This window comes from Electrophorus electricus, chromosome 16 (assembly GCF_013358815.1).
Source record: "Electrophorus electricus isolate fEleEle1 chromosome 16, fEleEle1.pri, whole genome shotgun sequence".
Taxonomy (NCBI): Eukaryota; Metazoa; Chordata; class Actinopteri; order Gymnotiformes; family Gymnotidae; genus Electrophorus; species Electrophorus electricus.
In genome coordinates this window covers 11,670,504-11,693,958 of record NC_049550.1, presented here as the reverse complement: position 1 = coordinate 11,693,958, position 23,455 = coordinate 11,670,504, and the positions used below count along the sequence as shown (strand labels likewise).

Genomic DNA, 23,455 nt, shown 5'->3' with positions numbered 1-23,455 from the left:
AGGAGACATGGAAGAGGACTCTCTGGGGCTCGGACGCCGAGCAGCTCGGAGGCCTTTCCAAGCAGGGGCGGTGGGCGCCCAATACGCATCCGAGGTCTGCCGTGCTCTCGCTCGGAGTGGGGGAGAGGGGAAGACGAGTGGGCGCGCACAAACTCGCCTGCTCTTTCACCGTACGGCTACAAAGGTACGGGCGTTGTTGCCGTCGTGCCGCGGTGCTCTGAAGTCACGGACACTAGTATTTTGACCACACTCTTGCGTCTTACATAGAAAATATATTGATGAAGGTTTTTTTTTTTTGGTACTTGGAATATGAATTGCCTTTTATCAAATGATCGCACATCCTTTGCACCCTTTGAACACGTTTATTCGAAACCGGTTTTGACCATCTTCCAATGAGACTCTCGAACGAGGGACTTTTGCAACGTAGCATCTCCACAGTCACTCAATACAGTTACGGCGTCTATTAATTCAGTATGGATTTGTGTTTGTCGGGCATGGCCATGGGCGTGAATCTTCAAAGCTCAGAGTCTGTTTCCTCTGGAAGAGCACCCCGCTCTCGACAGTAACAGAACTGCCTCTGTCGAAAGACGAGATCCGCTATCAGGGGAAGGGGGATACATCAGCTGCAGATTCGCCATGGGCAAATGAAAATACAATTAAGGTTGAGCGTGAATTTAATTATTGTTTAATTATTAAATACACATTAACCTTGGGTAATGAAAGTGCTTCAAGAAAGAGACACTGACACTGTCCTTTTGACCCTATAACTGATGAATTGACTTTTCTGTTCTTCAGGTAATATCAGAGAAAGTCATTGATTCACTATGATAATGACAGTTATGATGGCAGTCTAGCCCGTGATTATCATACTGATCTATTACACACACACACACACACACACACACACACACACACACACACACACACACACACACACACCCTTCACATTTTAACACCAGAAGAGGTTCATTCGTCGGCGCACTTCCATTGCGGGACTTGATAAATAAATCTCGGTGTGAGTGCACGTCTTTAAACTCTGAAGCATAACCTAAACAGCTCCCCCAGTCTATTTATAAACGTGGAACGTCTGCCCCCACTTCAAAGCAGCCGCTTTTCCACAGCCGGGCCAGAAATACAACCTGCAATCGGAGGCTATAGATGCCACACTTTGGGTCTCCGAAGTTCTAATTAGTCTGGTCACCCCTGGTTTCACAAAAAGCAATAGAGATTTCCTAACAAGATATCTGCGAGTGCAAAAAGAATCTAATTTTGTCCACGCCTTCCAGATTAGCCAAAAAGAAATGTGAAAAATGTTTCATTCAGCTCTTGGAAGAGTCTGATGGTTTCCCTTTGGGTCATCGCATGCTCAGTCTCCTCTTTGTCTTATTCCGTTTGCATTATCTCAGACTGTTTTTACATCCCAGAATCCGATACTGATCTCTGTTTTACAAAGACTTAATATTCGCATGAAGAGAAGAGAGTGCAGGGTAAAGAGAATGAAATCGAACTATTGCTTTCCATTTTCATACATGAAAATACATGAAAGAGAGAGCGAGAGAGAGACACCATCTCCTCCTTAGACAAAATATCTAAGTGAGAAGAATGTCTCGGGCGAAGAGCGCAACAATGAAGCGGCACAGCTACCGTCTCACGGCTGCGCCTCACCAAGGCAGGGAGCCGAGGATGGACGCGGAGGGCGAGGTGGACTGGCAGGGGGGGCCGAGGGGTCACCCTGTCCTCCTTTCGCACGTCTACTCTCTGCTGCCCCACTTCAATCCCCCCCGCGTTTCTCTTCTCCCGTGATATCTTCAGCCTTTTTCTTCACACGCTGGCGACAGGCGCGGACACGTTTTCGGCTGAAAAGAGGCAGAATGGCGTGAGAATGAACGGGGGGGGGGGGGGGGGGGGGTGCGCCGCAACGTTCCCGGACGCCTCTCGACGCAGGGCTCTCCCGCCGCCGTTCAAACACCGGTCCCTGCCTTCCCAGCCGCGTGTCAGGAAGAAGAACAGCCAGCGGTGGTTTTGGTGTTTAACTAAAGTGTGATGGGTTCCGCAAACATTGTCATGTCCTGGATATCTAATCGCCGCGGACGATCTGATACGTGCAAGCGCGCAAAGGCAAACCAATGAATCATTTAATCCTCCGCATGTTCCTTCAGTGGCTTCCTGGGTGGGGGTGGGGGGGGGGAACGGATACGACAAGATTCAAGGACGATTGGGTATGCAAATGAGAAGCAGCAGCTATTTGTCACTTGCTGTGTTGCGTTTGTGGATAGTGGTGTACTGAGCTCGACTGAACTCCCGCGCTCGGCTCCGAGATGAGAAGTTTAAACAACAACACCGTCCCGCTTGCACGGCGCGGTATTACGGCCGTGGCAGAGTGGGATGAAAGGGGAGAAAAGGGGTGGATAAGTATAAGTGTGTGTGTGTGTGTGTGTGTGTGTGTGTGTGTGTGTGAGGTGAGTGGCAGTAATTTCCTGTTGTGCGGCGACGCACCTCAACACCATATGAAATAAAAACCAAATGTGGCCTAGGAGGTTTGGAAATTGTTTTTCAGCTCTTTTGGAAGGCAGCCGGTTTTAGGGCATTCATTCATTTACAATGCTAACATCACACTGCCTAGAACTCCTGTCTCTGAAAACCCCCGAGTGGCTGAAATACGACCTTAGCGTTACCCACGGAGGCCCCAGACAAAAGCATCCAGACAATTGCTACTGTGTCGTTTGGGTAGTTCCTCGCCGTAAAGGAGGGGGACGCAAAATATTCAGCTCTGACTATACCTCTGAGATGGGGACTTCAGGAGCAGGTCTTTCCCCTCGCAGACAAGCCACTCCCTCCCCAGACAAGCCCCTCCCCCCATCCTGAAAAAAACCCCACAGCACATTACAAAATCAATCCAGCCCAACCCGGGAAGCATCAGTCACTTTTATAACAGCCCTGCGAGTGCGTAAAACTGGAGCTCCAGTGAGTTGCGGGTTTTTACAATGGGAACAAGATTTGCTCTGATACAATTATAGCGTTTTGCCTCTTGTTCCTATGTCGTCCACACAGGCTGTGCATTAAGGGTGTGTAATTAATTGAACTCGTATATTTAATTGGCGATTGTTTGCCTCTGTGAAACACAATTGCTGCGATGAAAGAATTCCTCTAGTGGTGCGTCTGCCACTGTATACAAGCATGCAGTAATGAATCACAGCCCATTGGCCCATAACATGTGCTGCTGCTGAGTGATAGGCCGACCAGTCACAGGTGTTCCATTGTGAAGCACACACTCTTCAGGGGCCGTGTTTCGCCAATTACAATAAGTAATCGCGTTAGTGTACCTCCCCAAATTCACGCTAGTATACCTGTCCAGATTTTCTCAGATGCCCTGTTATTGTTCTGGATTCCGTTCGTTTCTAGGATGAAAACAGGAACGTGCTTTGACTCGATGGGCCTCCGGCGTTTCCATCTGAATTAGGGGCGGCGTTTTTCTCTGCCGAAAATTGATAGGGATCAAGGTTGGACATCCCTGCAGCCAAGATCGCAGCGACGTTGGGGGAGAATCCCGTTCGGGGCGGGCACGCTGCGCTACATCCCAAGACACAGGCATGCGAACCTGCCTCGCCACGGACGTTCCCGCCCACATCGAACAGCTGTATCTCGTTTCAACCGCCGATCCATTCCATCTAAAGACTGCAGGGCGGGGGGGGGGGGGGCAATCACATCTCCACGCCCGCGAAGTGCATCTTCAGACGAGCGTAACATGAGGCGGCATTAGCAGAATCGCGGATGGCCGCGAGAAGAGCCGGCAGCGTGCGGGAGACGGCGCCAGCAGACGGCAAGGGGTGGGGTAGGGCGTGGAGGAGGAGGGGGGGGGGGGGGTTCGGAGTGATTTACCTCGCTGGGATGATGGAAAAGGACTTCTTCAAGGGAGCAGGGGTCCGCTAGTCCAAGGTTACATTACCTGTCTGCCCGCCGGTGTCTCCAGACACCTCCCCTCATCACCCACTGCCTGCTATTGAAAGACGCTCGGCTTCCGCGCCGATAAAAGCCGGCGCTACTCAGTGAGGTGCGCCTGTCACATCTAAATATGACTGCTCCTGAAACAGCACGGATAAATCAGTCACATCCCAGCAAACTGCTCGCTTTGAAAAGATTAAGAGAGTGAGCGGGAGAGAGAAAGAGAGAGGGAGAGACAGACAGGCCTTTCAGAAGAAGGTCAACCTTACCAACAGCCGGTGGAGAGTGCGAGAATTTTCCAAGATCATTAATCACCATTTGATGGACTCTGAACTCTTGGTGGACTCTTGAACTGTTAAATGTCCCTTTTTCTGCTGGATTTGAGGGGCTTGATCCCTGTTTGGGAATACCGCCCCTCTCGTGCTGTTTGGGAATACCACTGCTCTTCACTGAGCAAGACTCACTCTGTGGGGCATGAATGGACAGGTGTCCTGTATTTTATGTAAGGAAAACCAAAAAAGTTCACTAAGTTCACATTTGAGCAAAACAGACAGCATAGCCAAGACAGAAATGGGCACAGCCAAGACGGAAGCAGGGACTGAGTGAACACCTCGAGTGTCTGACGCTGACCACTACAGCTCTGCAGGACCCTCAGCCTCAAGCGGGTCACCCACCAGTGTCTGATTTTACTGTAGAGCTCTAGGTAAATTGCTCTCGGTTCAGTGCATGTTTGTGTTTACAGCGCACACGGACTCTCACGTCGGCTGAGCTTGGTGGTGTGACAGGCTTTGCTACCGACACACACTCTGGAATGTGCTTGTCTACTGCTGTATAAACAAGCCGAGCCTTCTTGTGTCGGACCTCTCCACACTAATTCTTTTCAATTATGCCACTTGTGCGTAACTCCCTCACCGCGTCTCAGCTCAGTGAAGTCGGCGCCTCCTGATTTAGCCCTTTGTGAAGTTCGTTTTACATGAACTGCATAGTCTCTCCTCGTGCAGGTATTACAGGGATGTTTGCCTCTGCATTGGAAACGCAAGAGTGGAAATCTGCATTCCCGAATACAGCATGTGAGAAATCACAGAGGCTCCATGACACATTTAGTAATTACAGAGCGGGCTCAGAGGGAGGCTCAGAGGAGTGGAGCCAGGAGACTGGTGAACAAAACAGCACAAACAAACCAGCTGCAGCATACTGGGGGGAGTGGGGGATAGAGAGAGGGAGAGGGAGAGATAGAGAGAGGTAAAGAATGAGGGGAAGTAAGAGAGAAAGCAGGCCAGAGACAGAGAGAGATGGAGAGAGAGGGAGAAAGAGAGAGGAAAAGAGACTGTGTGTGTGTGTGTGTGTGTGTGTGTGTTTGACAGAGAAAGAGTGAGAGAAAGAAAGAAATATACCCGAAGGACATGTCTGTGTCAGTGTAAACAAAACAAACTCTCGTCCTGCTTTACTAGAAAACAAATTAAATGGCAGGAGAAGTCTCCCAAGGCTAGAGAAGGTGTGTGTTCCATCTGGCTCCAAAAAACGAAAAAGAGCAGAGACTTTGATTAACATGACATACCTCGACCTGACAGAACAAGAGAATGAAAGACAGAGAGAGAGAGAGAGAGAAGGGGAAGAAGGGATGTAAAGTGTGAGCATGGGAGCATGGGAGAGTACCACTGTGAGCCCAGGTAACATTACATCCAGGGAATTATGGCATGAATTATTGATTTGATCGGAGAGGTGCACGCCGGCTTGTTATTGCGCCGCAAATGAAAACTCATGCAGTGTTACCGGGGAAATCAGCCTCCCTCTCACAACATGGGCTCCGCAGAAAGAGCCGAACCGATGCAAAGATGTGCACAGCGGGTCCTGTGGGAAATCACCCGCCAGTGCATAGTAGGTCATTTTACACGCACTCTGATACAAAAAAAACCCCAACTCCCCAAGCCAGTCATGCCATTCTGGAGCCGGGCTGGAAGACAGCCATTTCTAACAGTTTTCCGGATCCGGGCATTGATTGATCCTGGTCTTGGGTGAAACTGCAGTGTCAGTGGGGTTTATTATGCTCAAACGATTACACTCATTACAAGGCGCTTTGGCGTAGGGCTGAGTGGGACGAGAGTCCATAAAGCCTATGCAGGAAGCCCCGAGGTGAGTCCTCTCTTCTCTAGGGGTCATGCCTGAGTCCACGGCCGTGCGACACCAGCAGCGCTTCATGTCCCCTGAATGCTAACACCTGCTCCTCCTCTCCACAGTCACAGTTGCTTCTTGCTTTGTATTTTTGTATTGTATTGAAAAAAAAAGTCTCAAACATGCATCAGGGATTGTTTTTCAGCAAATGACACCGCCAGCAATAATTTTTAAAGTCAAACTCATACTATAACAAAAATATGCCCTGCTATATTTGCAGACACAAATGTGTTATTAAAAGTTTTGAATGTTCCCTCTTCCTTTTATGAGTTATGACTGAGAAATAATTATCATCACGATACAACATGCATTTTGTAATCACCAGCAGTACGTGTGGCCTTGGACTTTTAAACAAAACCTTTGGTGCATTTGTGTTTTACCGCACGCGTGAGCCCTGATCTGACAGTAGGTCGTTAAAATCCCTTTAAGACCTCCGTGGTTCTACAATAAGAACCCCATCAGACGCAGGCCTGTTCGGGGGGCTTCGTTTTACAGCATGCCTGGACTTGTCAGAGCTTGGCAGGCTTCTTTTACAGTCTTCAAGGTTTTAAACAACATGACTTTATTCCTTTGTTCTGAGATGTACAGAAATTGCAGGAAACTGCCGATGAATATATTTCCTTTCAACGTGAAGGGAGGCAAAGTAAAGGGATGAAAATTGTATGCGAAAATAGTTTGAGGGCTGTGGTATTAATTACCTCTTATAAAGCTCTGCGCATACATACTGAATTACCAATAGTGTCTCAGTCTGATTAAATTTCATTATAACACGATTCACTGTTGCAGAGATTAATACTCCAAGGATCATGCAGAAATATAATGTTTGACAATGGTATAAATGGCCATAAAATCGTACAGAGGAGCTTTACATGAATTAATTTTCAGACTAATCTGAAAGAAAATACAAGACAATGTTTTTGTACTTTAGCCTATAGCCCAACAGATCTTTGACTGGAACTGGAACTAATATGCCCCTGGTCAAAAAGTGGTTAACATGAGCAACAGTTACATGTTTTTGCATGTCGTAATTTGGCTGTTTTTTCGATCAGGTCTTGCAAAAAGTTGCAAATTAAACAACCAAAACCAGCGTCTGAGGGCGAGACCTGATCTGAGATCAGCTGTACTGGCTTTCTTGGTGTCAAATAAGATGCTCCAAACCCAGGAAGCATTTAGTGTTTTAGGTGGCAAGCTATTTTCACAATAGACACTTTGAGGTTTCACAATGAGATAAATTTTCAAAATGGTGGAGAAAATCACCAGGCATTTAAGCTCTGCAGAGAAAGCAGTGGAACAGCAGGCACTGTTCGATTCCACTTTAAAGAATGGCTGAGTATCAGAACCTCTGAAACGGGCCATGCTGTCAATATGCCAGTTTCCTGAAAGCAGATCAGTGCAGGTGCTAGCCCGAATCTGGCATTCGGGGCAGACTTACCCCTTGCCATATGCTTCAGGTTCAGAATTGGGCTCAGACCAGTGTTTGAAGAGGTACCTGAAAAAGACACGGATCATAGTTATCGCTTACCCCGTTCACTGGGTAGGTCATCCAGCCCAGTTCGCCCAGTACAGCTGTGGTGTCCAACAGAACCACTGCAGGAAAAAAAAGTAGCAAGCGAATAGAAGGAGAGAGAGAGAGAGAGAGAGAGAGAGAGAGAGAGAGAGAGAGAGAGAGAGAGAGAGAGAGAGAGAGAGAGAAGAAAAAGTAATTAGGGTCAATTGTATAAAATATACTTGTGTCCACAGTTACCAGTGGCTGCCCTCAGTCCTGTGTGGGGAAGCCAAACGTGCAAAAGGACTTTTCACAGCATTGCAGTGAAAAAGTTACGGCCCACTAAATACAAACGGGCTACAAATCACCACACTGAGAACTGTTCCTCGACACTTGTTAACGCTGCGAGGAAATCACTACTGACATGTGCCAACTAGCCAACATGCTAATTGCACCGCAAGGCTAGCCAACATGCTAATTACACCGCCAGGCTAGCCCCTCAGCAGGCGGCAGGGACCATGGCCGTGCTGCGTGGCATGTGGTGACGGCTGGGGCGACAGCGGAGTCATTAGCTGGGCTGCGGCGAGGCGGCGTGGGCTAATTTGATGTAATGAATGCGCAGTTTTCAACTTTCCCACACCTACGCTAAATTACAGCGTCTGTCAATACGGCGTGTATATCAAGACGCTTGAGGCGTTTCGTGAGGGTGTCACTCATTCCCCCACACGGTGTTAAACCAGTATTTCAGAACTTGTACTAGAAAAAAAAAAAGAAGAGCAAAAAACATTAATACCAGTAGGTAAGTTAAAATTAGAGTAAGCTGGGATGTTTGAAATCTGACAGTGGTAGGAGTGTGCGGTGCGAAATGTCATTATGTTATGTTACGCGTCATGATGTTATGCAAACAATATCCGTGCTGGTGATACACAGACTGGGTGTTAAATAGACAAGACAGCTACACTAATAGCTGCACAGAGTGTCTGCAAAAGGCCGGGATGAGTGCTCTAAACATCTGCAGACAGGCTGAGCACTATGGCATGCCATAATCAAATCTGCCTGCCAATGTCGGCTCGTCGTGACTGGAAGTGATGGATCCGCACAGCGCACCGCACCCAAACACTGAGAGGTGAATTAGAGTGCCGGGCACTTTGGCCGGGCTCCCTAAATCTTATTACACCCCGTCTAGACCCAATGTCTATGTCTGGGGTCATAATTATCCCTAAATTTCTGCGCTGAAGGTTTTTTTCGCCCACTGGTAAAAGGGAGATTAAACATGTCTGCAAGTAAACTTAGATAGCGTGATAGATTTGGTCTTACTTCATTAGGGATTTATGTGGGTTTCTCAGAAACCGATTAAGCGTCACGCTGGTCTAAACAGAGCTCTCAATGGAGCATCTGCATTCAAAGCTGCTGGAAGCACATTAAAGGAACTGAATGTGTTATGTTTTATTTATTTACATTTTATTTGATTTGAACATTTCACAGTATGTTACATTAAATGTAAAGCAGATTATAAAAACTGAATATCGCTGAGGACAGTAACGTCTGTTCCATTACATCCTCAAACTGAAATGTGTGGTTCATGTCTCTGTAATGTCTTTCTCATAGTTTTCAGTGCATGTTTTATACTAAATTTGATCAATGCGGGAAGCTGTCTGATAGACCAGTATAAAAGAACATGACTGGGATGCACTGGTTAATTTTAAGCATTTGATTACATTTGTGCCTGAAATGCTAAATTACCAAATCTCTCACTTAACAAAAATATTTGCTAAGTGCTAAATTACTACTAGTTACTACTATCACTACTAGTTAGCTTCAAAATCATTTCAATTGGGTGGCACCACAAATTTGCAGATTGTCTTAGTTAATAAAATTAAATTATGATACAAAAAAGATTAGAAAACAATATAAACCTGTACTAGATTCAGTCTTAAAAAATGTTCCACTAACTGATGCAAACCAGAAAACGGATTATAGGAAGCTACTGAAATTTCTTGGAAGTAAAATAAATAAATAAAAATGGAATGACCTCAAATGTTAGGCTGCCAAGGATTTCCACAGCTGAGGAGTTCCTTCGGCAGGAGTTGGTCCCAAGCCTGAGTACAGGACCTGAATCTGCCCTATTTTTGAACTTGGCTGGAGAGCCCTCATTTGTAGAGGTAGGTGCTAAGGCACTGGGAAACAGTTCACAGAGTAAGCCGCTACCATCTATGGCAGCCAAGAGCCCAACAGCCTGCCAGTCCAAGCATCCCAGCCACTACCACAGCCATACAGCCTGCCAGTCCAACAGCCTTGGAGCCACTGAACTATTTGCAGGCCCTGATTCCTCATGCACCTCCTTGGAGGTGCAAAGTATACAAAGCAAAAGTGGCCAACGCTGGGCAAGAGACTGTTAAAAAAGAAGATTAAAATGAATCATTAAACAGTAAAACTTCAAGAGGAACTGAAGCCACTTGGTTATAGATTTGACTTTAAACTTTAATGTCTAGAACTAACCTAATCCATTAATCAGCATAAGGCTAGTAAGGTCTCGTAAATACTTGCATAAATAAGTTATTTCGTTTTAGTTCCGAGTTTCCTCATTCACTATTTAACTACATGAAATTTGTGTTAAAATTGAATGTCTGCACTGTAGCACCCTCTAGATTTGTATGCTTTTACTAGGAAAGGGTGGCTCTCCTCACTTTTGAACAGCTGTAACTTACTGGAAACTTCCCACTGCCATGTTGTGCAGGACAATAATGAATAACCTGAATAATAAGAAAGAAATGATCATGTGGTTTATAGCAAGCTTAAAAATAACCCTATTTATCATCTACTGCATTATATGCTATCAACTGTCTGTGTGTGGACATGTTGGTCTCCTTTTAAGCACAGCACTCATTTCTAGGTTGAATGTTTGTTATTTTATTGGTTTTTAGTTTATTTTTTGGCTGGTTTCAGGAGTGGCATCATGAGTCCACGTAGCCAGAACTTCCCTTGTATCATCCCCCTTTTAAAGAGACAAGTTATCATCATCATCATCATCATCATCATCATCATCATCATCATCATCCTCTTCCCAGCATTAATCCCTGTTTTAAAGCTCCAGCATAGAGAGACAAGCCATGAAACCTTAATGGTTTGAACCAGGCCGTTTAATTACACAGTTGGTCATTTTTAGCTCGTGTTCACCGACTATCTGCTCGTTAATTTAATGGTACACGTTTCTGTTCACGATTGCATCCTCAAAGGTGCATGGGGACTTTTATATTGAAGTGGCTGCCAGCAATACACACTACCATGTTGGGGCCCCTGTGCCTGACTGTGTGCTGCTTTGTTCCTAATCACACTTAAGCATAGTAATTTGTACACCCCTCCAATGAAGTGTGACCCCATGAATTTCCCTGAAAACTGTGCTTTTGTGAATATGAATTGTTTTTCCCACAACATTTCAGACATGCCCAGTGGCAAGATAACTCACAGACTTTAGTACAGAGCTCTGTTTAACACTGTTTGGTGTTCAAGGTCATCAGAAAGGAGGTCGGTTATTAGCATAATTTGATCTCATCTGAACCGAAACAGAACATAGCTATATCTAAAGGATGTAGACTGTCCCTTAAGGCCCACTGATGGCAAATATTTCTGTCACCACGCTCAAAATGCTCTTAAAGCTATAAATGGGCTATGTTTCTGTGTTGTCTGCACTAGCTATTTGGTTGCTGTTCACTATGCTACAACATAAACCTGTTTAGCACCACAGGAAATGAACTAACCTCAACATTAATGATACTTTGTGCCGGGCAGCTGACTCTGGTTTTCAGTCATTTGTAAACCTTATCTTAGTAAGCTCATTTGGACACATGTATTTATTTATTTATTTGTGTGTGTGTGTGTGTGTGTGTGTGTGTGTGTGTGTGTGTGTGTACATTTACAGGCATGGCAAAAGCAATTGTATTCCTTTTTTAACATCTTTGTACTGTAATGTAAACACCCTAATACCTGTATGACCTATATAGTTTACACAGAACACATTGTAGCATTATCTGCTTTTTAGCCATCACTGCAAACATGTAAAGGTGTTTTAGGTGCACTGATATAGAAAGAAAAAAATCAGGAATAGTAGGAATAGTTTAGTGTTTCTCTACATTGTGTGTACTTTGTTATTTAGCGCACACAAGGTATTAATTCAAGTGTCAGACCCATACCTTCCTCACCCTACCTTTCTATAACTGCTGTCGAACACGTCACATAAACACTGGATACGGAAATGATCACATTACTGTTTATGAATTAAGAATTACAAACAAGAATTACATTACTGTTTAAACACAAATGGTCAAATGGTTATTCACAGGAAGCGGACTATTTGTGCACATGCCAAACATACGCGTGGATAACAGGGTTTCATTTGTTCCTACAAATGTGGCCTTGTTAAAGCTTCAAGCCTGGAGGCTTGATTAAGGGCAGTGGTAGCTCAGTGGTTAAGGTACCTTACTAGTAATCAGAAGGTTGGCAGTTCAAGCCAAACTGCCATCAGGTTGCCACTGTTGGGTCCCTCAGCAAGGCCCTTAACCCTCAAGCTGTATTCAAGTTGTAACTGTAAGTCTGCTTAGATAAAAGCGCAAGGGAAATGTAAATGATTGATGACTGCTGTGCGGTTTGAACAGGCTTCATGTGGGGTCAGAGAGAAAGCTGAAACTGTGTCCGGCATTTTAAAGGGCCTAGTCTACATAAAAAACCCCAGTCTTGCTAAAAAGGCCAGGGTAAACGTGTGAAGCGGCCATCTGTGAACGGTACTGCCAGAAAGGTGCTGAGTGCACTCTCCTGACTTCAGCGGCGCGATTCTAACCACCCCGCTGACAAGATCCGCCAGCTTCACCCAGTGGCGAACATTTGTCACTCCTCGCCTTCCGCAGCTGCACCGCAAAGAGTGAGACGTCAGGCGAGAGTCGCTGGGAGTGGTGGATGTCGTATGTGTCTGTCTTCACGAATCCAGAGCCCGTCGTGCGGCACAGAGAGGGGCGGGGATAGACACGCACCAGCGGAAAATAAAAAATATGAAAAAATCTAATAAAGAGAAGCAGACACACAAAAGTGCGTGAACGCTCCCGCCGCCGTTACAGCAGGGGCTGCTTCTAGGGCAGCACGCCTGCCGAGAGGCTGGGGGACCTGTTTTAACCTGACGTTTGATACCGTGAGGCGTGAAGACGGCATTTTATCGCAACATTCCATTTTGAGCTCGGCTCCGAGCTCAAAAAGAGCTAACCTAAACATAATGGCATTAAGAACAAGATGGTCGAGGTCACATGACCCTTGCTGAGCCAGTCAACTTGCGAGAAAAATAAATAAATAAGCACAGACCGCCGTTAACCAAAAATATCTAACACATGCATAGGACGGCTATGCTGCCTGTTATTTGGCATGTTGCCAACATTTTTCACATATTTATTTTGACATATATTCACATATTGCACTATATTGGATTGTTTGCACTTGTGTAGCATGTTGTCTGTTGCACTGTTGTTTTGTGTTGCACCATGGTCCTGGAGGAACATTGTCTCGTTTTTGTTGTGTACTTGTATATAGCTGAAATGACAATAAAGCCTCTTTGAACTTGAACTTGAACATAAAACCTTATTCTAAGGTTTATAGAACAATAAAAATGTCAACGGATTTGATAACATAATTATCAACATTATTAAAATGTCAAGAAAATCAAAATATAAGATATTTTGTCATACCAATATTATGATTAGGCTTGGCCTAATCCTAATGTATCCAAATGTATTTGGAGCTACATTTGGCACAGCATGTATGAGCACAAATAATGCCCACCGCTAATGCAATATACAGAGCTATTCACACATGCAGTTTAATATAATGCTGATGGCATTCTGCTAGTCATAGATAATGTATGTGTGTGTATGTGTGTGTGTGTGTGTGTGTGTGTGTGCATGCATGCATATGTATGGGTGTGTGTGTGTGCATGGGTGTGTGTTCGTGTGTGTGTGTGTGTGTGTGTGTACTGTAAAAGCAACATGATGTATGTTAGCTGAAATTGCATCTCTGTGGAGTGTCTCGGCAGGGCTGACCTCCTGTGGATAAAAACCTGGTGCTCTATATTTCCTGTGGTGCTGATGAGAAGTGCATTCTGGGATATAAATAGATTGGCCTGCTTGTTAAAAACCCTACTTTTTGATCATCAGCCCATAGCTCCATTGATGACCGCATTGATCCTCAATGAGTAAAGGTAAAGAGTCACATGACCCAACGGGGTGCGTTCCCCCCTCTCAACTCAGGTGTATGCTGAAACCCTGGGGTGTGATGGAGAACTCCAACCCTGAGCCTCTAGCCCAGCTCTTATAAGATCACTCAGGCCTCCACCCACTGATGAGTAGAGGCAGCTGTGTTAGATTAGCGTTGGCAGAGAAGCGCTGTGCAGCAGAGTCCCAGAAGCCGGGCTGGTCTTTAAGAAACCAGCAGCTTCAAACAAAACAAGGCTCTCCAGGGAGAGTTGTTTACTCATGCAAAATGGTGTTCTCTTTTTAAATAGAAAAAAAAAAAGAAAAAGCTATTTTAGTGTTTGCCATTTTTCTTATTGTATTATTAGAATATTGGCATGGATTATTAGAACATTAAATGGGTTACTTAACAATGAGCCTTCAAGTCTGTTTCTGTGTGAGCTGACTTGCTGATAAGGAATGGGGTTTATTTCTATCAGCATATCATACTTGCAAAACTTGTGCAAAAGAAACTCTGATTAGTCTTTAAGTGTTATTTTGAACATAATCCTAGTTTCTCCCGGTAGTTTCTAACTAATCTTTGGCACTTAAATATTGGCGAAAAGAGAGGATAATGTTTGTGTTGTTATATATAAATTTAATTGTGTGTGTGTGTGTGTGAGAGAGAGAGAGAGAAAGAGAGAGAGAGAGATAAGAAACCCCCCCAAAACCATGGAAATCATTTACTCTCTTATTTTTCATCGGAATGATAAAGCTGATGAAGAAAAAAGCGGAAGATAAACTCCCCCCCCCCCAAAAAAAAGGAGGTGACATTTGGAATTTGAATGCCACAGCTTGACAAGAATGATTCCTTTGTGGAATGGTGGAGATAAATTGAGCCGATAATGCGGTGCTGCGCACATTAGCGATCTTTAGCCGGGCTGAGAGAGGCAGGGCTGAGGCCACCGCTGCAGTGGTGACCGCGCTCGCAAAATGTCAAGGTGTGATTTCCAAATTGATTCCTATTATAATAGGGGGAAGACAAAGAGCAGGGCCGTGTGCTTGAGTGAGGAAGGGAGACGATCAAGTTACTCGTGATCAAGAAAGCTGACTTCTGATAAATGCTATAAATCTTAGTCACCATTAAAGGTTAAGCATTAGACTGGACCTACTGAAGTGGACATGTTGCACAGGGCCCAAGCATTGGCAACACATGCAACCAGGGGAGGCACGTATACATTAAACAAAACTAAAATCCAGCTCAAGTTCAAGATACTACTGTGTGACCTTGGAGTAATACAAAGACATTCTCTCTCTCCCTCTCTCTCTCTCTCTCTCTCTCTCTCACACACACACACACACACACACACACACACACACACACACACACACACACACACATGCAAGCACAAACACAAAGTAGCACTACAAAGCTCTACAAACCCCCCTAACTCTCTCTTTAAAGAGCTATTGAAGTGTTGGAGGTATGAAGTGGAAACCCCAGAGATTCGGCTCCTGTGTGTCTGCAGAATCGATACAAGCTCTCCACGCGGCAATGACACCAGCCATAAACACAACGTTAAGCTCTAACTGGCCCCCGCTACAGAGCGATCCCATTGTTTACAAAGCTCTTTACTGGAAGATACCTGGGCAGCCTTCAGAGTCCCGTGGCTACATGGTGGAGCACAAGCCATAGGCGGAGGTGTGGGTTTTGGGGGGGGTGGGGGTCTACAGGCAGTGTAAGAAGGATTGAGACAAAGTGTGTATCATTATGACAAATTAGTCACTGGAATGGAGGAAGAACAATGGAACAGGCTGTTTTCACCACCGCGCTCGTGTGTTCCTGACAGAAGCACAGTGTGCTGCCAACTGACAGCTGTAGGAGTGATAGAGGAAGATATAGCTAGTATATTGCATCATCCACTACACTGGTAATCACCTCGGTCCATAGAGAGTTGCAGTTTCTACTGGTATTTGCTCTTCCCCTGTGTAGTAGCTGAATACACTAATATACTCAACTCCTTAACAAAGGAGGGAACCTAATTACATAATAGAACAGGGTTTAGCGCATGTTCAAGACAAACATCAAACCCTACTATAGCCCTTGATGGACAGTGGAGTCCAGGAACAAAACAGCTTCACAATACACACACGATGCACAGACACCGCAGAATTGTGTATTCAATCTATTACTTACTAGCTATTGCTACACCTCAATTTAACCTTATCCTCAGTAACCAAAAGCCAATATTTTTCAAATCTTCAGGGGTTTTTTTCCCTTATGGTGGCCAGTCAAAGCACTCACATTTTTCAGACAGTTTTGTTTTCATTTTTTATCACAGACATACACACAGTGATGGGAAAAAGAGAGAGAGAGAGAGAGAGAGAGAGAGAGAGAAAGAGAGATGGGAGAATCAGAGGCAGAGAAGGAGGAAAGAAGAAAGATGTAAAGAGCAGGATGTGTATGCAACCACACACACATGCACAAACACACACATGCACATAAGCATACATGTAAGCATAGATGCTTACAGGCTTCCACAACAGTCCACGCCACAACAGGAGCACTACTGGGTCTCCCCATCCCTGCACGAGATGAGGTCACTGCAGGCATCATTTAACAATGCTGTCCTCTTAGACACAGCAGTCACTGTCTCACTGTCCCACTGTCTCACTGTCTCACTGTCCCACTGTCTCACTGTCTCACTGTCTCCCACTCACTCTCTGCCACTCTTTCTCTCTCCATCTTTGTCTCCTTTGATCCCTCTCCCTCCCTCCATGCCTCTCTGTCAGTCCTTCCCTTCATCCTTCCACATTTTAGGCCTCTTTCATGCTTCTCTCCCTCTGTCGTCCCCCAACTTTCCCTTCCCTCTCTCCACTCCATCCCTCCCATCTCTGGCCCCTCCCCCTTTCTAGCAGCCTAGCCCAGCCTCGTTTATGTGCCCTTATTGGCGTCGCTCTGTCTCAGAGTGGATTAGGCGGGCTTTTATCCACTCTCAATACCACTGGTGACAAGCAGTCGCTTAGAGGACAGGCTAATGCGCGGAGTAGAGGGGTGAAAAGAGAGCTATGCAGAGAGCACCGCACCACTCCAATCACTGCTCGTGGGACTGATTACAGCGGGGCCACTGAACTGAGATCGGTTTTGAGGTTTGTTACTGTAGCAGCTGAGGCTAGGTGTTTGGTGGAAAGGGAGCTAATCCCAGATCATCTTGGAAAAGCGCTACTGCACTGATAAATGCGTCGAATCCGAGAGGTGAGCTTCTGCAGAGGTGAAATACTGCTGGCTGAAGTGGATCAACGTGACTTTTAGGAATCTGGCATGGATCCAGTTTAGGAAGAGAAGGACAGATCACTGCAGCTGACAAGAAAGGCTTTAGACTGCACTGAAAAAAGACCACAAGACTATAAGACTGAAACCACTGAAAACGAGGAATATGTCAGCTTATCCACATTACTAAACTCAGAGCTTTTCACAGAGCCAGCTAAACCATCTGAACAGGGCATCAAAAAGGAAAATAAAGGAAATGTATTGACTATATAAGACCAGATCGCAATGTTCAGTTGAAGGAATTAAAGTTTAAAATAGTTAAAAATAAGGTGCCATGTAAAAGAAACGATTCACGTGAAACCAGTTTCCACAATCCAGTGGATTTGTTTATCAGTGACGGCACACAGAAGACGATCTCATTATATATGGCCAAAGAACCTGTGGGTGCAGCTGATGCTTGCATGAACGAATGTTACAGGGCACAGAATTAGGAATATGCATATTTAATAACAAGAGCACAAAAGAATGGGTCAAAACACTTCACCCGCACGTTATTAAACACGTTTACTGATATGAAAACCCCACTGCAGTTGTGCCAAGAATTATAGTCCACCTTTTGCCAGACGCAGATTGTGCTAGCCCTCCTCCGACTCTATCGACGGTCAACTTTGGACCGCAGGTCTGCTGTTGACGGGATATTTCTGTGTGGCAGATTCTCAATGCAGCAGCGACAATGACAAGTATAAAAAAACTCCAGCCACAGCGCTGTGCCTGACACTCATATCAGCACAGCGCCCGTTACCATGACCCCATCATGTCATTGTCACTGTGGAGAACAGTCTCCCACCCAAATAATATCCGGACAGGACGTGCTCCTGTAGTCGGGAAATGACCGGTGATGAGCGGACTAGATGAACAATCGTGGCAACAGACGGGTGATGGTCTGTAACCGTGCACATGCACCCATAAGATGAACCTGACGACGTTGCAATTGACCACAGGTGCAGTGGGGACCGTACGGAGGGGTCTAGAATACAGTGGAGGCTATGTGTGCGTATCTACTTTATACGTTACCATCCAAATGTCCAAGTTTCAACAGTGTATAAGTGGGGAGATTTGCCTGCGCCAACAAACACACAAGCTCTCTATTTGGGGCAGACTAGTGAGTGCTACTGGAGGTCACGCAAACCTTATGCGTAAAATGGGCAACAAAAAAAAAATTGCCTTTCTCTCCAGCTAGCCAGACCACTAGAGGTCACTGACCCCGCCCTTATTTTATATTCAACCTGAGATCTTTATGCAGTTTTGAAAATGTTATCCAGCTAAGTGTTTAGTAGAGTCTGATTATGGCCAGATTTGTGCCATAAAAGTATGTAGCCAGGTCTTTTGAATATGACCATACTGTAGCTAAAGAAAACAGATATAACTTTATCTATCTATCATTAGAAATCATTAGAAATAAAGAGATTATGTTTATTTACATCAGATTTCCTTTCTTTACAAGAAGTTATGTAAATGCCTCCACGTCTACTGATAGCTCAAGCAAAGCTTTATCCGCCCTTGTCTCCGCTGACATCAATCATAAGCAACATCAAGCTGTTGGACAAAAGTCTGCAAGTCTGTATTTTTGTGACAGATGGGCGTTGTTCTATCACAAACAATAAGAATCAAGTTATAATGTAAACAACAAAATTAAAAGAGTGAGCAAAGAGCAAGCAAGGTTATTATTAATAATAATAATAATAATAATAATAATAATAATAATAATAATAATAATATAGTATGCTATTCTTTATTATGATTTGTTCAAACATAAAGTCTGTCCACCCCTAATGACATGCAGGAGTCCAAAGCCACTGGAGTAGGCTCACCAGACTAGTTTGTGACACTTAAAGGTTTTGCAAACAAATCCAGAGACCACAACCATTCCACACAGTTCTCAGAAAACATGGATGAGTAATGACTTACAAAAAGAGGGGAAAAGAACTTTATCTTCCTTGCAGTTTTGCAAACCAGAAATGGCTTTAATCTTCCATCTCTATCTATAGTGTATCCCAAATGTTCTGCTCTCACTGTCATTTTCTCTCTCTCAATCTCCTGCCATTACACACACACACACGCACACACACACGCACACACACACACACACGCACACACACACACACACACACACACACACACACACACACACACACACACACACACACACACACACACACACACACAGACACACGGGCGCGCGCGCGCGCGCGTTGTGCTCGTTTGCTTTCCTGGCGCTTTGCAGCCTTGTCTGGGTTTAGTCAAAACGAGTGAGTCTTAAATTTGTCATCATGCATTTAAATTTCATAAGAACCTTAAATTAATTTTTTACTCTTCTCTGTGAACATGAAATAATGACCTTCAATCCACGGAACACCTGACTGTCCAAACACTGTCGCCGATCATGGTTCCTAGAAATGAACGATGTGTTAATGGGTTTAGTGTCTGTGGTCTGGAGCAGACAGACAGACGGAAAGAGACAGACACACGGTGTACGGTATGAGAGAGAGACAACTGTTTTTGTTCCTAGGAAAGTGAAACGTTCATAAGCGCATCAGACTCCACACAGTGGGTCTTTCGTTGCGCTCTGTGGCACATACCGCTCAACACGTAAGCTTACGTGCTTCGGTTAAGGGATGAGTATGAACACGCAAGGTGAGCCGAAAACCAGTAGACCACACACGGGGCTACTTTCTACCTCACGCCTACGGTAACAACAAGTCCGCTGCGTCCGTTGCATCGAAACAGTTGGCGTTTACAAAGCGAAAGTACGAAGAGGTTTAGCCATAGATAACATTTCCTACGCGCGACTGCATTTCGCGTTTTAAGCGTTACATAACAGCAGTCGTGCTGTCATGAAGAATTTCCGACAATATACACGACTTCATAGTGTCTAACTAACGCGAGCTAAAAGATGGTACCTCACCTTGGTTGGGATGGCCGGGCTCTGATAACGTTATTCCAATAAATGCAAAAACGACGCAAATTCTTAGATGAAAAGTCATTTTTAAAAAATGAAGCGGGGCACCCATGTCGACACCGGTTTTTACAGAAACACGGGATCCCCAGTTAATGTGCAAATGTCCTGTAAATTCCCGAAACTACTTTAAGTCGTTTAGCGTCGTCAACCCCCTCGTTGTCCGCACCGCGAAAACGCGGCGACGCGGCGTAAATGCCAGTCCATCGCGAACACTTCACTCAGAACTCAAAACTTGTCCACAGATTTTATCCCATGAAAGACAACAATACCGAGCTCTTTTTTTTTAGTCGAAGGTAGTCAGAACATAATATAATAATAATTAAAAAAAAACAAGTGTGTTTTCTTGTCAGATTCTTCTCAAAAGCCGCCGACGTTCTGCGTTTCCACTACGACGGGCAGCGCGCGCGCGTCCTTGTCAACACGCTGCATTTGAGCCCTTTTCCTCGAGCCCGACGACACTGCCACTTTTCTGCGAGCAGACGGAGCGGAGACCGGAGCTCGGACCTTTCAGTCAGTCTCGGCGGTTCCACGCCGAAGTGAGAGGAAAAGAGTTTTTCCTGTGGCGACGCGGGAGCCGTGCAGCGCTAGAGGGTGTTCGCGCCCGGAATGAGCGCGCGAGCAAACGTGCGCCCCGGTCCCGCGAGGTTTTGTCCACAGAGGTCAAGTATGGCTTGTAAATCTGGTGCATCAGGTTGGTCCAAAAAAAAGAGATCAGATTTTGGTCAAAGAGGAGTAATAGTGAAATGATGATTATCAGCCAATGACTGAATCAGATCTTAACCATTCGCTGCGTATGGTGAAGATGGAGAAGAGGCTACATTCGTCCTGTCTGTTCTTTAGATCTGCGAAGTGTTATGTGATGCTTCTTCATCTGTTGTGACGTCTGTGAGGATTTGTCTGTAGACCAACCAGTTTTTAATTTCACTCTTTGCACGGGGATATGTTATTTTGTTAAGAGAATAAATGAAGTTTGTTGACTGCCATACAATCATCAGCTATTTGTGAAAAACAAAGATTACCAAGACACTGGCCCACATTGTGAAGTTTACTTATATTCCACTAAAACACAATTCTTCATACAATTTCAAATATACAGTGTCCTAATGAAAGTTCATATCACAGTTATTCCAATGGCATACCTAATTAAACCTAATTATGTTCAGACATAGGTACAAACAAAATGTCCAATTTTGAATTAAGTCAGTGTTCCATTGTGTGTGTATATATATAGATAGAGTGTGTGGGTATATATGTTTACGCAGACATTTGAAAGGTCACTCAGTGTTACCATGAATGTCGGATCTGCCATATGTAATTTGCTGATTGATTGGGAGTTTTGAAGGAAAAGAAAGCTTTAATGCAGGCTCGCTAGGCTGCTCTGTCGCTTGAGTCAGGTTATGCTGGCTAAGCAGTTGTAATGCGTCTGCATACAGCATTAGAGGACATTGGATATGCATCGAGGTAAATGGATGCAGCAAGAAAAAAATAAAGATTACTCTCCAAATATCTTTCCTATTCATAATCTCGTCTGTTTGCAAATGTGATATGCACAGGCTCCAGTGACTGGACCATGTACCCCAAATGTCAGTGTCGCAACTGCACAGACAACAAATGTGCTGATTGTTATTGGATGGTTTTATTCTTAGCCTACTTTTGTTCCTTTCGCTTGAGGCATAACTGGTTTTCATCTTCAGAGATGTCTGCAGTCTTGGAAATATTATTTATAAGCACTCAGCACTTACAGTAAAATCATGCATCCAGATAAGGTAGCATGCACTTTGAAAATACCACAGGTTTTTGTGATCAATATCATTACAGGCAAGAGTGTGACATCTGATCCTGGATCAGCTTTGCAGGATATTTAAAGACCAAGAAGCCCACGTCTATAAACTACCTCAGAGTAAGCATGAGGTACTTAGAGGAATAAGTTCAGGTTTCTGGAGCATGTTTGAACACATGCATTTGGTCTGTTGTGAATGACCCCAATTTATTCAAACAGGACGAGTACATGTCTCAATGTTCCACAACAAAGAACCCTGAATCTAAAACCAGTGGTGAATTTTGTAATTGCCTGCAGTTACTTAGTTAATTGTGAACAATTATTGCAACTGATTGGTCACTTTGTCGTCACTCCTAACTCCTTGGTAAAGAAACAGTGAAAAATCTGTATTATTTGGACCTTTTGGCTGTAAGTAAAGTACCTGTGTTTTAAGACATCAATCAACTACCAGAGATTACAAAATCTAAGTGGGTTTTGAATTTGTCTGAAGTTGAATACCTGTCTATTTTAGCTTCCTGCAAATAACTAGAGGATTTGGCTTGCACAGCAAAGCTAACAATGTTAACATGTACAGGATTAAACTGGTCATTGTTGGTAATTTAATCCTGGTAATTTTGCTTTGTGTCATTTCTTGTAGTTGATGCATTGCTCATGTAGTTGATGTTTCATTTCAGTACAAAAAAAACAGACCTTATTATGAATTAAACATCTTTCTCTCTCTCTCGCTCTCTCTCTCTCTGTCTCTCTCTCACACACATGCATGTATGCACGCACATGCGCATGCACACACACACACACACACACACACACACACACACAAAATCCATATATTTGTACTTACCAAACAGGAAATATTAGCGATCACAGCACAATGAAGTACTTCTCAGTAGTCACCATTAGCCTATGTGTGTGTATATGTGTGTGTGTGTTTGTTTATGTGTATACTCCAGCATTTCAAACCCCTGCTCATGCTTTTTGAATTTTATAGGGTAAATTGTGTTTCAAAGAGCAAAGTTAGGCCACTCTCGATACAAATAAAAACAGAAGTCTAAATGGTAAAATAAACCTAACTCTAGTATCCTGTCTCTCTTCTATGAAGCTGCCAACCTCAAAGCTTTTTGATCAAAAAAGATCACAAAAGATCAAAGCCCTCTGCCCTTCAGTTTCCCTTCCATTTAGTGAGCCAGGGTATAATGAGATTTTTTTCCCCCATAAAAAAAGTATAAATAAAAACAAAGAACTGCATGATGTAATTTTTTTTTTATTTAGAGAAAGCTCTGGAAAAGAACATGAAATGCCTAACTTGGACTTAAATAACTTGGACTTTCAGTAAATAACTGAAAATTGCCAAATTAATCAGGGTTCTCTCTCTCTCTCTCTCTCTCTCTCTCTCTCTCTCTCACACACACACACACACACACACACACACACACACACACACAATGTGCAAAGGTCTCGGGCATTTAAACCTCCAGAGCTCTGCGGGTCAATCCGTCGATGTTGGCGCACGTTCGTCTATACCGTGGGCCCCAGCGTGAACGTAATTATGTCTGATTACCTTTTATAAGTCTCTCTGCGC

General features: G+C 44.4%; 1 protein-coding gene across 1 annotated transcript in view; it reads right to left on the bottom strand.

The window, feature by feature from the left end:
- Positions 1-21,021, bottom strand: part of epha6 (eph receptor A6) — a 71,658-nt gene extending 50,637 nt beyond the window's left edge. The window contains exons 1-2 of the mRNA XM_035535109.1: positions 20,043-21,021; positions 7,637-7,701 (exon numbers count right to left, since the gene is read on the bottom strand). Coding sequence (XP_035391002.1) covers positions 7,637-7,701; positions 20,043-20,148 — 171 coding nt within the window. The 5' untranslated portion in view covers positions 20,149-21,021. The remainder of the gene's footprint in view (positions 1-7,636; positions 7,702-20,042) is intronic.
- Positions 21,022-23,455: the final 2,434 nt, after the last annotated feature.